The sequence below is a fragment of the Sinohyriopsis cumingii genome, chromosome 4 (assembly GCF_028554795.1).
Source record: "Sinohyriopsis cumingii isolate HCF-2022 chromosome 4, ASM2855479v2, whole genome shotgun sequence".
Taxonomy (NCBI): domain Eukaryota; kingdom Metazoa; phylum Mollusca; class Bivalvia; order Unionida; family Unionidae; genus Sinohyriopsis; species Sinohyriopsis cumingii.
The window spans coordinates 27,009,900-27,025,355 of NC_142964.1; the positions used below are offsets into that span (position 1 = coordinate 27,009,900).

Here is a 15,456-nt window from a genome sequence, read left to right on the forward strand (position 1 = left end):
CATGTTACTAATTTTGCAAAACTTTGTCCCACATCTAATTTATCGTCTGCTTACCAACTTGTCAGCTGAAGCGAGATTGTGAAGAAATTCCTGGGCATATAGTCTGTTTCATAATTTCGTATGTTTTTTTTAGACTAGACGTTGTAAGCACATTACATCTAAGTTATTGTTTCTCTTCAACCAAATATTTTCTCACACAAACTATAAACCTTGCAAAGTTCTTTGGTTGAAATGCTGGCGGTAAATAATCCAATGTAATGTATCCCATTTCCATAGTTCGGTGCATACCTATTACATCTCTTCAAAGACATGCGTAGAATAGGCCGACATATCGCGAGTCTTGATAAAACATGGGTAGTATCTCTTGTGTCCATAATAAGTACTATTTTGAACAGAATATTCTAGTGACAATATTTGGTTTTCAAACGATAAGCATTGAATTATTTTATTTTCGTCAATCGGTCAGGAGCATATATTTTATAATTTTATATGTTCATCTTTTAATTAGGCAGAAGTGGGTATTTTATTATTTTATGTAGTTAACGTTTATTAATGAGTGAAATAAAGTCATCAGTTGCAATTATTGTGTTATTCTCATTTCACACATATTTAGCCATTTAGGTAACCTTGAACCAGGATTACTGTTAGAGTTTTGTTCACTGAGCAATGAAGCTACCCTGATTACTGTTCATTGTATGACAAGTGGTACGTAACTTTCTGATTGGTTAGTTTGCTACTTGTCTGTATAAACATGAACAGCATATTAGTGGTAGTCATTCCTTTGGAGCTTCTGAAGGGTGCTGGTCGTAGATTGCAGTAAGAAAAATGCCTGACGATTCTTTTGCCGCATGGACAATGTGAATTGGCCTTTGTCCCATATGATACGGTAAATAGATTTATAATATGGTTAATGTAACAGTTTATTTTATATGTACTCTGTATATTTCTCTGGAATGCATGTTGATGTATTTTAGTACATTTTAATGGGTTATCAACCTGCATATTCTTTTATGAGCCTATCGTTCTGTCCATACACTTGTCTGTCTGTCTGCTCTCTACATTTGGTCTGAAGACTGTTGTTGAGGTTTATTTGATTCACTATCTCTCTAGATGGATAATTAATAAATACATGGTGTAGTAAGTTATTCGTATTGAATGTACTGTAAACAGAATCAATGTAAAACATGCAGAACAATAATGCACTGATGACGGTATTATTTATTGTTGTAGTAAATGTACTTTTATTGTATTTGTAGGGTGTATGTAACAATGTTTCAATCTCCACTTATCAACCTCAATGCACAATAAACCCAATAATGAACAAATACTGGACTTGTATCGTATATTCAGTGAGTAAAAGGCAAGTGCTGTAACACACACACACACACACACACACACACACACATATATAAGAAACATTAAATTACCACGTACGCGAGATATTATAAGAAATTGAATGAGTAGTTTGATAACAATAGTATCATTTATAATGACGTTAAATTTGCTTTTTATGTAACTAAACAAAACTGTGTGTATGTGAGGGAAAAAACCTTAGGGACCTGAAATATAAAAGCATTATGGAATAGGCATGCCATCTTCAGTTTTCTAAAGTTCTTTGTAACCAATTGGCATATCCGAAGCATTGTTTGTCCGCTGATTTAGGGATAGCAGTTTCTAATATAATTCGCGCGCGCGAGTGTCAGAAATATAAACTGCAACAAAGGGAAAAAGCTTGATAATCGGTAACATTGTATCATTATTTTGCATTGTTACAGAAGCAAAGCATACATTATTTTGTAACGGTAGTTCTTGTTTGTAAACAGAGCTGACTGATTCCCCTAGAGAAACTTTACTGCCATAGCCCTGCCATAACCCTACCATAACCCTGCCATAACCCTACTTAAGCATGAGCAGCATCCTTCATTTACAAGAATTATTTCTTGACCCTCTCTGTCTATGTAGCATACAATTACTTGTTTTATGCCAGTCCGTTTGCTAACAATATTGAGATGATGTTCTCTCACAAAATAGCTACCTTAGCCAATGAGAAACAAAAATTTTAAGAAACCATTTGTTCTTCTTCGGATCTCAAAGGCACATCTTGTCCACCGGTAATGAATCTATTTGTTGGTCTTCCATCTGTGATCATAAGCAACCTCGCATCTATCCTGAAGTCTCTTAGCAGCGGGGCATACGCTGTAAAAAGCAATTTATAGTCTATCAATGATGAGACATATTTTGACGAATATTATGTTGTAGCAGTACATGTATAAGAAACAATTTCCCATTCATACAAAGGTGCTAAGATAGTTATGCATACTATAAACTGTGTGTGGTATGGTTCTTGAAGGTAACAGTGTGACTTTACTCATGTTATACATAAAAAACTCTATAGCTTTACACGAAAACAGTAATTAAAAGTAGAAATACATTGCATCATCAAAATGTTATTTCAGATGAAATTCATGCTTGGTTGTGAAAGATCTGAAAAGAAATTGCTGCTTACACAAAGTATATATATGCCTCTTTTTAAAATCTAATTTCTTCTGCATAACGAGAATCGCTACTACTGCTAGTGCTACTTGTACGTTTGTTAAATTTGACCATTGCTGCAAATGTCACTTTATACATAACTGTCATTGGGAAAGAAAGGTTCCTTACTTTCTGACAATATCGCCTCACACAGATGCAATACCCAGTACATAGGTGTGGAACCTTCGGGATTTATCATGTCTGAAATAATGAAGCCATATTAACAATATTCTTATAGCATACGGATCAAAATGATCGTAAATAACAATCACCTTTTAAATCCTATTAATACATGAAGTTCTTTGTTTCATGGAATTGTTATTTATATAAGCTTCTGCTTCCACCATTTTGGCAAGAACATGACATTAATGAAACTCATTCATTGTACAATTTATACTAGCTCTAGATTTCAAACCTGTTCGAAATGTATCTAAAATCTGTGTCTGATTAATTGCCTTTGTTAAAAGTCCTATAAATTCTAAAAAAAGTGTTGGAATTGTCCCTTCACCTAATTTTAATAAATAAATAAATAAATAGATAAATAAACAAGCAATTAAATAAATAAATAAACAGAATTGTCATGCTTACGTATTTTTGTTAGTACTTCTTTGTAGTCTGTACTAAAGTGTTGGAGTACACATGTCTCATGGCCAAACGTCACAACAGCAATGTGTTCCATTAAACCTCCCTCCATCGGTTGAATTACATCAATTTCTGAAATCATCGTTGTCGTTATTGTCGTGTCCCCGTTATTATTAGGAGTTAAAAAATCAAATGGCATTTTTACTTAAAACTATTCAAATTGTTTTCAATGGAATCATGAAATCATTGGTAGAGCGTCAGGGTTTAGGGTTATGATGAAATCATTTGCAGAGGTTTCGGTTTTAGGATTATTACATTTATATTGTTTTTAATGGAATCATGAAATCATTGGTAGAGCGTCAGGGTTTAGGGTTATTACATTTATATTGTTTTCAGTGGAATCGTAAAATCATTGGTAGATTGTGAAGGTTTAGGGTTATGATGATGAAATCATTTGCAGAGGTTCAGGTTTTAGGGTTATTACATTTATATTGTTTTCAATAGAATCATGAAACCATAGGTAAAGGGTCAGCGTTTAGGGTTGTGACATTCATATGAAATCATAGTGCTAATATTAGTACCCCTACTTCTTTGACGGGTTATTAACATGAACCTATGTATATCAACGGCGCAGCCAGATGTGATTCACATCCGGCACTTTTCCCGTCTGCTATAAAACATAATGTTGAAGATTATCCTCAAATATACGACAGGAAATTAAATATTCCTCGTATATATTACCAAAGTTGCTGTATATCATTGTAGAAAGACGTGTAAAATATCGTTTACCTCCTTTATCTGATAATTGTTATTGTCCGCCGTATTAATTCAACTGATAGCTTCTTCCGTTTTAACCCTCATTTTTTGATGCCATATAAGGACATTGCTGCCTTATTTGGAAACCTAAACGGATCGTTGTAAATATGGCATGCATTGAAAATGAATCGTAGAATATCCAAAATTGCATAGCAAGCCTTATATGGGAAACTAATTACCAATTACATTCCAATATAATTTACTTGATATATTTCTAATAACTTTATCATTAGCCAAACTTCCTGAAAAACAGAACTCTACTTAAGTAATAGATTTTAAATAAAGTCGTCCTTGAAAATAGTTGTATTTGCTCCATTATAAGGTAGAAGATCAGATCGGGACATCAACCACGTCCACTGTTTGGGAGCCAAGACTGGTACTTAATATTAGTGACGTCCTGTTTGGTAGCCAAGACTGGTGCTTAATATTAGTGACGTCCTGATTGGTGCTTAATATTAGAGACGTCATGTTTGGTGCTTAATATTAGTGACGTCCTGTTTGGTAACAAAGACTGGTAGTTATAGGTTACTGCATTTGTATGGGAAAATATGAACGAGTTTTGGGATGGAATACTGCACGAACTTGTAAGTGCAGTATATCCTTCCGACAAAACGAGTTCATATTTTCCCATACAAATGCAGTAACCTTTTTATTATATGCTCATTTTCAAAAATTCTACCTAAGGTTTAATTATATAAACAAAATACACTACAAGAAACAATGTAAATGAATGAATGCCGTAATCCAAACTAAATACACAAGCGCAGATTTGTCATTACACAATGACATCATTATTAATGCGCACATAACTCCGCCCAGATAAATTTGAATTTAGTCGCGCGCTCGACATAACTTTCGAAAGAAAATGGCGTGTCTAGTTAAAATTGAAATTTGCAGTCATATTGTGAATGAATGCGCATTGCAACAACTTTTCTATTTGATCTGGAATTAATATATTTTGATATTTTGTTTCGATTCGACGAAAGTTTGTGATTTTGGACTGGATTCATCTGTGTAAATTATACATGAAATACATCGGATTGAACTGGCGCCGGAGAAGCGTGTTTACGTCTGTGTTTCTGTTTCTGTCACTGAATGTTTTAAATCATAATGTGGGAAAATATGAAGTCTTTCAATTGCAATTATCAAAAAGACGCTATGGAATTTAATGCTTATTTCATTGTGATTGCATTAAGGAGGATGCAGTTGCACTTATCATCGAAATTACAGCACATTTTCAAAATGTATAATCCAGATTGAAAACCTATGACATGGCTCATGTAATTCGGATTTGCAGAATTAAGAAAAAACATTTTGAGGAAATTCAGGATGTAAAACTGTAAAGTATATTTTATTTTGCCATTCTTATTACCAGATAAAGAAGACAGTATATGCCTTGTCGCTTGTATGTTAGTTGTAAGGACCTAATCTTCCGTCTTTTACATAATGTAGCTAGCCTAAATCCGCAACATTGTATCAACGCGGAATGTGCCAAAACAGCTTGGCTTTTGCAGTCCACGAAACATGTTTCATTTCGTTCAGAAAAAAAATTTAAACAACCACAACGTAAACAGCCTCTCACGCGAGTGTATATGATTTGCTTACAAATCAAAAGTGCGTCTGCGTCATTGTTTGTTTACAATAGAAAGTAGTTAATTTATTTACGTGAATGCTATATGTGTATTGTCGCGCACGTTCAGTATCGGGGAATATTGAACGATTCTGATAATGTGAAGTTAACGGGAAAAAATGAGCATATAATAATTAATATTAGTGACGTCCTGTTTGGTGTTTAATATTAGTAATGTCCTGTTTGGTGTTTAATATTAGTGACGTCCTGTTTGGTAGCCAGGACTGGTGCTTAATATTAGCAACGTCCTATTAGGTGCTTAATATTAGTGACGTCCTGTCTGGTAGCAAAGACTGATGCTTAATATTATTGACGTCCTGTTTGGTAACCAAGACCGGTACCTAATATCAGTGACGTCTTGTATGGTGCTTATTAGTGACGTCCTGTTTGGTAGCCAAGATTGCTACCTAATATTAGTGACGTCCTGTTTGGTGCTTAATATTAGTGACATTCTATTTGGTAGCCAGGACTGGTGCTTAATATTAGTAACGTCCTATTTGGTGCTAAATATTAGTGACGTCCTGTCTGGTAGCAAAGACTGATGCTTGATATTATTGACGTCCTGTTTGGTAGCCAAGACCTGTACCTAATATTAGTGACGTCTTGTATGGTGCTCAATATTAGTGACGTCCTGTTTGGTAGCCAAGATTGGTGCTTAATATTAGTGACGTCCCGTTTGGTAGCCACGACTGGTGCTTAATATTAGTAACGTCCTATTTGGTGCTTATTAGCGACGTTCTGGTTGGTAGCCAAGACTGGTACCTAATATCAGTGACGTCCTGTTTGGTGCTTAATATTATTGACGTCCTGTTTGGTAGCCAAGATTGGTACATAATATTATTGACGTCCTGTTTGGTGCTTAATATTGGTGACGTCCTGTTTGGTAGCCACGACTGGTGCTTAATATTAGTGACGTCCTGTTTGGTAGCCAAGACTAGTGCTTAATATTAATGACGTCCTGTTTGGTGCTTAATATTAGTGACGTCCTGTTTGGTGCTTAATATGAGTGACGTACTGTTTGATAGCCAAGACTGAACTTAATTTTAGTGACGTCCTGTTTGATGCTTAATGTTAGCGACGTCCTGTTTGGTAGCCAAGACTGGTACTTAATATTAGCGACGTCCTGTTTAGTAGAAACGACTGGTACTTAATATGAGTGACGTCCTGTTTGGTAGCCAAAACCGGTGCTCAGTATTTGTTATATACTAATTGGAAGAGAAGACACACCACCTGATATATTCTAAATATGTTTCAAGATAAAAGATTTCCAAAATAAGTTCTATTATTGTCTAGATGAAATTGGTATCCTTATTCATAAACGACAATTCATGCAACATATAGATGCCCGGCTGTTGCTCAAAGCTGGTAGTAAACATTATCATTCTATACGCTAATCGTCGTCCTACCATCTACTCAATCTTGGTTTAGCACATAATCTTACCTGAGGTTGGTACTTTTAATACTGAGGTTCGCACCTCAGACAAGGCTATTGGAGAAGAGAACATTATATACGAATAGCGCAATCTTACTCGCTGTGACTTAGGGCATATATTGCAATACCCTTCAAAAGGTGATCGGAGAGCCTTGTCGCATGCGGCGCTTTTTATTGTCCAAATTTGTAGAAGGTGTTTGTGTTGGATGCTTTGTTTATCGATAGGTTTATGAAAATCTTACCGCTGATGAGGTTCCTGAAGAATTCAAGAATATCGCCCCAATATTCAGCCATTGATTCGGATGTATCTAGACAAATTATTGTATTAAGTCCTATGGACCTTGATGCCTTTAGTATCTGAGCTGTAAGTACAGAACACATATGTAGTTACGTAGAAAGAATATATAAAAACAAAGACACAAAAGTCTCATATGTCCGTCATGTTTACAGTGTATATTATATTAGAATTTAAAAAGAGCTTGCTTACTTCAAACAAAGAGGTAACTGCTACTATTAAGGACTCAAAATACTGTCTAAAGTGTCCCCTCTGAAATTAGAACGCCGCCTCCATTGAGTAGTGTTACATAATCAATATCAAATATTTGTAAGTAGAATATTAATAAAAGGATAGCAAAACAGCTTTATCTACGGGGAATTTGTGTTCATTTAGAACATTATATTTAAAAAAGTGAAATCAAGTTAGGTTATAAAACTGCATGTTTTAAGCTCACATTGGCATGAAGAAAACAAAACATGCATACTAGTACAAAACTCTTATTCTCTCTCATAGACACACACATACACACACAAATACACACACACACACACACACACACACACACACACACTATATATATATAATCTTAGCCGCAATTAAGATACTGTCAATTAATTACAAGACAGACATATTCACCTTTTTCATGCGTTTCCTGTATTAGAGAGTTCCAATATTCTTGTGGAACATGACTCGATAGCATGATGGATTCATCTATAAGGAATATAAATAACAATAATAACTGTCACTACCATCTCTCAATAGATAACAAGAGTTGTAATCCTGCATAATTATACACACGTCAGTTCGTCGCATTAACTAAAACCTTAGTTTTATAGTCTTGTCGTAGCAATGAAGAGTGTTGGATGGGATTTGAGATTAGGTTTAGCCTGATAAGACTTGGTGGATGCCTAAACTGTGTTGGTACCTATTCCTGAGCCAGGTCTATTGTAACTAAACTGTATTGGTACCTATTCCTGAGCCAGGTCTATTGTAACTAAACTGTGTTGGTACCTATTCCTGAGCCAGGTCTATTGTAACTAAACTGTGTTGGTACCTATTCCTGAGCCAGGTCTATTGTAACTAAGCTGTATTGGTACCTATTCCTAAGCCAGATCTATTGTAATGCTTATAATATGCTAAGCCGAGATCAAAACGGCAGTGTCATCTCTATAATGCGAGTCCCAAGACTGACTAAAATGAGCGATTTAAAGGCACTCATCACCCTATTATCTCACAGTATATGTGCGTGACCAGAAACAATAAAACTTGCTGGCCTGAGTTATACAAAATTCCTGGAGAGATTTTCTGCATGAAAGCTATATGTAGAATCACAAAATAATCGATGGAACAGAGCAAACGGACATCACTTTAATGTATTTTTCTTGTTGTAAATAATAGACCATATTATTCGTACAAAGCTTTAATATCTAGCAGTTTTGACCTTTTAGTCAATATAACCTTTTCATGAGTTTCAGATTGGCGGAAACCCTTGTGACCTTTGCAGGGAGGTTGAGACTGGATGGAAACCCTTGTGACCTTTGCATGAGTTTCAGGCTCGCTGGAAACCATTGTGACCTTTTCATGAGTTTCCTATTTGGTTGGAAACCCTTGTGATACAGTAATAAAATGAATGTTTTAATCTACTGTTAACTTATATTTACGCATACTTTATCATTATGCAACGTTCGCAAAAAGGTTGAATTTGCCAAATTAAAAAGCCACGAGTAAGAAGAGACATGGTTTGTTATATTCAAGATTGACCAGTTTTGCATATAAGCTCTTTTCAGCTTTTGTTATCAGTCATACTCATATGTCTGTTGATTCGTACGTCCTGACGTCAGTTATTACGTTTTCCTTTTATTCTGAACTCCAACGGCATGTCCACAGGGGCCGATACAGAAATATCGTTTGGGGGAGCGTTAACAGCAATGTGTCTGTGGGATAGAACTACAGTGACGGCCTGTGGGAGGAAGTACTCTGATGCTTCTGCATTTCAAGCGTTCCCAGGCATAACTTTAAATAAGCGTTCAGTTAAAGCGTTCCCAGGCATAACTTTAACTATCTAAATAAGCGTTCATTTAAAGCGTTCCCAGGCATAACTTTAACTAGCTAAATAAGCGTTCATTTAAAGCGTTCTCGGGCATAACTTTAACTATCTAAATAAGCTTTCATTTAAAGCGTTCCTGGGCATAACTTTAACTATCTAAATAAGCGTTCCAATTATTAATTTTACCGATGCATTTGTAAAGAAAAATATTACATCTTTAAACATTCCTTTTCTTTCCCGCTCATTTTATTAATGGGATGGGGTGCAGTAGCCTATTATTTGAAGCGTCTTACTGTGAAACTGGAACGATGGGATCACATTTCATACTGTCATCTTCCCACGTTCAGTTTAATTATTAAATGTGTTGATGGTTGCTGCTATTTGCATGTACCATGCCGACAATAATGACCATATGTTCGCATCGTGTTGCGCATACGTGAAGAACGACACATTGTAAAGTCACTCTAACTGATTTGCACTCTTACACCCGTGTTCGACGTGTACAGATTCATTTTACACCGGTGGATTGTTTTATAAATATTTTTTATATCCATTACAACAGCAACATGCAAATGTATTTCAGTTATATATATATATATATATATATATATATATATATATATATATATATATATATATATATATATATATATATAAGGTTTTAGTTAATGTGACGATGTTCAATTCGGTTTACCTAGGTAGCCAAGTAACCATGATAACGGAGAAGCTGACTCTATTTTTTACTCAATAACATGAATACTCTACTTGATTATATATCCGTTACTTTCATGAGATTTTCTTTTTTCTCCGAATTTGTTTCTATTTTTATATATGATTAAAAGACCACACTCACTTGCAATTTTAGGGGTCTGTGTGGTGTGGGAGACAACAGGTCCGGATATAGTTACAGTGTCTTTTTTTTCACTGAAATATGGAAAGATCATTATTTCAAGAGGCCATAACATATGTCCTGCCATAACACAATACTGCAGTGCAGACTATTTTTGAATTAAATAGAAATCAAAATTAATGTATTAAATCTACAAGTCATTCCATTTAATATTTTTTAAAAAAATGCGCAATAGGAGAAAGTATTATCAAGGGATCCTGCGTTGTTTGTCATGAATATGGCTGACTCGACCTGATTAAAGTCAAATCTTCACTGTCCTACGTGAAGATCTGACACGACGGCTCAGGGACTATGTTCTCGTGACCTATGTTATGACCATAATCGCTAATTTTATCAGCCAATTAGATGAAGCCTGATATCTTAGCCTTTGGGAGACTGAGCAGATTAGCTGAAGCGAATCAATGTGTGCCAAGTGATTTGATTCACTGTCAAGAGTTTTGAAAGCTGCAATTTCATTGGCTAATTCAAAATTCACCACAAAAAAAAATGACTCAGTGAAGATCTGATTTTAATCAGACTTACGCCTGACTATATGGCTGAGCTAACATAAACATTCAAAGAAGAGATTTTATAAGAACTTCTGCTATAACCCCACAGCTGGACACTCTGAAACCCTATTTAAGACGTTGAAAGCTATGCATACCACATATCACATTGATGACAAAATAATTACTTACCTCCATAAAATATACAAAGAAGGGAAATTGAAGAGGGAGCAATCGTTTCCCGAAACAACCATCACAAAAACAAATGTAAAATCAGTGATTATTGCCTTCTCAATACTGTGGGGGGAAAAGGGGGGAAAAGGCCATAATACAATCTTGTTACAAATGACCATGGCTACAAAACACCGAAAACAAAATTTCCAGATAACATTCTTCGTAACTATGGACGTCTATTTCTTATGCACCAACATCCCACAAAGAGAACGTGTCACAACTTGCAGGGAAGCATGTGACGGTTGAACTGTCCCTACTCGGCCTACAAACTATCTGGTATAACTTTTAATACATGTTCTTGTGTTTAGCAACATTGTATTCAGGTAATGGTACTGTAGTGGGCACTAAAATGGCACCTTCCTATGCCAATATAATTTTGAGAAAACTCGAATAAAATATTTTCAATGAGGCACCATATACATTTGTAAGTTTCAATGACAACAGAGAATCAAAATGGACTGAAACGGAAAACGGGAAAGAATTTCAAAATATTTCTTGCATTCGCTAATAACTTCCATTATAAGATTAAATTTGGTCATAGCCATCAAACAGATCCAACGTATATTTGGATACCCAATCTTCCCTCATGGAGGGGAAGACAGAAACTGACCTACAGTCAAAACCAGCTGACTCTCACCAGTATCTATTCCCAATCAGCTGCCACCACCAGCACGTAATAAAAAAGTACCACACGTGAGTTCGGACCAAACGCATGTGCTCTAATCCGGCTACCTTTGGGCACCTTATGAGGATGGGTTATGTATATAAATATATCGAGGAGGCTATTAGCCAAACCTGTAATATAAAACCAAGGAAACGCTGTAAATCGTGGTTAGTCATCACCTGATGCCATACACTTACAACATTCGGAAGTATTAGCTCAAGACTGAATCCTCTAAACGTCTGAATCATCTGGACATTTAGTAGAGTCCCTCAAAATAATACCGACTGAATCAAACCTGGGGTGGGTGGATATAGAACACATATGCAAGGAACACTACTGGGTACTATTACTGAAAACTCATGGGGGTTCAGTCTAATTGAAAAAGTCTAACCTTCCGATGCAATCTTATCAAAACTACATACAGGCATCAGTTTGAGACGTATTCAATTTTTTAGTTAAAATTTACCAAAGTAAACATTCCTTAACGCTTTACATGCATTATTGTTGTTATTATTATTATTATTATTATTATTGATATTATCATTATTATTGTTGATATTATCATTATTATTATTGATATTATTATTATTGATATTATTATTATTATTATTATTATTATTATTATTATTATTATCATTGTTGTTGTTCATTATCCCGTTACACCATGTTCTTAACACAATTGCTGAATCCTCCATGCATAACATAAATGGGATATAATTTCTACCGTACTCTTTGTAAATGGCATTGATTTTTCTGTTCATTATTCCCAGCCTGGAATTAGGTGAAAACACTTTGCTTCTGTGCATGGTAAGGGCGATAATCCCTCCTTTGGGTAAAGCAGTTTTGTAGATGTTATGTAGATATGTAGTTTGCCCATTTCGAGACCGTTTATTAATTGTACCTTCTTTCTTTCTTCTATTTTATTTATATCTTTTGGTTATTATTTCTCGGTCAGTCAGACATGTAGAAGTCAAGAATTTGTCTTTGCTGCGTTTATTTATGATTGCTGTGTAGATACAAATTGTTTTAGTTTTCACCTGACGGAAAGCTTGTTTAGCTCGTAACGTTGGGAAACCTTTTTACTTGTGCCGTTATGATTTAATTTTTTCAACATAGTTCATAGTCTTTGAATTCCAGATTGATGTCAATAGCTAACTGTTGCTCTTACTTCTCTTAGATTAGTTTATTATTAAAGGATACATTTTAATACTCTTTTCGTACTTCAAAAAGATAAATAAAAAAACTATTTGTAAAAATGAAATAGTGTCAGAAATAAATTCTTCCATGTACGTATTACCTCTCTTGATCCACAGAATTCTCAGTCTTCACAACGTTGCTCTCGGCATCTTCGTGACCTTTAGTTGGACGGATGTTTGGGGATGACTTCATTTCTTTCATCTGACTGTCTGCAGATTTCGAATGTTCTTCCAACAATGCACCTTCGTTCTGTTTGACGTTGAAACCAGAATTAAAATTCGTATTGTTTTTTGTCTGCTGTTGGGGTTTCACATTCATATTTTTTCTAGTGATTAGCTGCACACCTTTCTTAAAATCTTTCCTTCTGTTGTCCATTGTAGGATCTGTTTGTGTACTTTTCAGTCCAGACGAATCAGTATAAATAACTGTAGCAGATGAGATAGGTCTGCCTTGCTCAACGGTCTCATTTCGGACCTGTTTAATATCCATCTTTTTCGGTACATCGTGAAGATGATTTTTACCGTTGCTAAAAGTTTCGTCTGTCGATATGCCTATAGTTGTTGCATGGCTTTTCTGTTCTGAAACATTCGCTGATTTATTTTGGATCTGTGGCAAAGGATAAGGCTCCAATGGGTTTCTCTCGTATTTTCCATCTTGTAGTGTGATCCGCATTCTGTCTTGCATCAAAACAGCATGTGTAACATGCTCTTGCGTTTCAAGCTTTCCGTAATTTGTAAATTTTAGTGTACTGGGTTCATTGTCGTCTGCATACTCCAAGATGTCAGCGCAACCGGCGGAGTCACTCTTATCTCTGTTTTGTTCGTGATTACATGGATGAGCACACAACCCAAGGTTCCCTGCTTCAAGTCGATGGTTGAGGGTGTCCATACGATTCACCAACTTGTTAAGAGTGTTGACCAGGGTAGGGAATTTCACGTCATAATTATTATCACCATGTAAACTGAAACGTTCTCCTTTACTGATACTTTCTTTGTATCTTGTCCTTGCACGCACTGTAATTATGTGGTTAAGATAGTTGCACCTTATAATTCTGAATTAACTAATAAAAATTAGGAACCAGTATATAATAAAGCAATATATTTGCAACAAATTTATAAAACAATTTGTTTAAACTCGTTGATAAGTATATCAGATGAATTTGGCAGACACAAACAGACGATATTAAATTTCATACCCCCAATGTTTTCAGCACTGCCAGTTTATAATATGGAATAATTATTTTGAGAAACTGATTTTAATTTGTTCAGTTTCCCTGAGCTATGTACTACACTTCTGAAGATGCATGCGAATTATGTTGATAGAAAAGACAGTGCCTAAAACTTTAATTAATGACGTATGCAATATGCAGATAATTACTTTTAAAATAGGTTTACTATTTTGGTGAATAATAATAATAATAATGATAATGATAACGATAATGATAATGATAATAATAATAATAATAATAATAATAAATAATAAATAATAATAATAATAATAATAATAATGATAATAATAATAATAATAATTTAGATTTTAGTACAGCGCCTAATCTTCAGAAGTCCAAAGCGCTTTGTAATATTAGGTAACACATAAAAACAATATACAACGACATGATTACAAAAACAAACACCATGAAATTGCAAAATAAAACGAAAATCTTAGGTTTGCTTGGATGTCATGCATTAGTTGGATTCTATTTTTCATACGGAGGTTTCTCTTAGTAACAAACATTGATGGAGCGGTAGAGGCAGTATAAATGGACTGACCTTTCTTCCATTATGAGTGAGGTTCGGATCAATTCAAATGAAGTGTGCTCGAAATTGAAAAATGTAGTTTAGTTAAGACTGTGAATTATGGTGTTCTTTTCGATGACAGAAATTCCGCCTTAACTATAACTCGCAGGAAAATATAAAAAGTTATTTTGTACAATTATGATAGACTAGCAGTCAAGAGTTGTCCGTTTCTATGCAACCCAGGGGTGGGCAAACTACGGCCTGCGGGCCGCATGCGGCCCGCCAAGGGCTTTCATGCGGCCCGCCAAGGGTTTTCATGCGGCCTAGGAACAAGTCATCATTCGCACTGACTGTTTATGTTACTCTTTTGATCAAATAAATGTGCTTCTTTTGAAGTTTAAATTTAAGTTTTCAAATATTAACATGTTAACAACTGAAAATTAATTATGATGTTATTTAGAAAAACCTTTTGTTTTTGCTATTTCAAATATTAATTATTTTACTTAATGAACTATGCGGCCCGCGACAAGGTGTAAATTTGTGTATGCGGCACCTGCACTGGAAAGTTTGCCCACCTCTGATGCAAGCCATCAACAGATTTTTGTCGTGCTGATAGTAAAACAGTTATATTTATCTACTAACCGCAGGATATTCTCAAACTACTAAGGGTCGTCTTATTAATACGTTTTTATTGTAATTTTCTTACAAAACGTAGTTTTTTAAAAAAAATGAAATAATTGATTTCCCATAATACATCATTCAGACCTTAGGTTGATATCCAGCAGTATACAATGTTCGATATTTATTCATCCTTTTCTGTGTATGTATGGTATGTATGTATGGTATGTATGTAAACTCTTATCGTACTATGAAAGGTCTTTTCAAAGCTGTGCCGTTAAAATGTTTGTTAATGT

General features: G+C 34.9%; 1 protein-coding gene across 1 annotated transcript in view; it reads right to left on the reverse strand.

The window, feature by feature from the left end:
- Positions 1 to 15,456, reverse strand: part of LOC149800851 (uncharacterized) — an 84,380-nt gene that overhangs the window by 52,766 nt on the left and 16,158 nt on the right. Inside the window, exons 4-10 of the mRNA XM_089954864.1 lie at positions 12,907 to 13,819; positions 10,170 to 10,240; positions 7,906 to 7,980; positions 7,235 to 7,354; positions 3,121 to 3,246; positions 2,662 to 2,733; positions 2,069 to 2,196 (exon numbers count right to left, since the gene is read on the reverse strand). Of these exons, the coding sequence (XP_089810990.1) occupies positions 2,069 to 2,196; positions 2,662 to 2,733; positions 3,121 to 3,246; positions 7,235 to 7,354; positions 7,906 to 7,980; positions 10,170 to 10,240; positions 12,907 to 13,819 (1,505 nt within the window). The remainder of the gene's footprint in view (positions 1 to 2,068; positions 2,197 to 2,661; positions 2,734 to 3,120; positions 3,247 to 7,234; positions 7,355 to 7,905; positions 7,981 to 10,169; positions 10,241 to 12,906; positions 13,820 to 15,456) is intronic.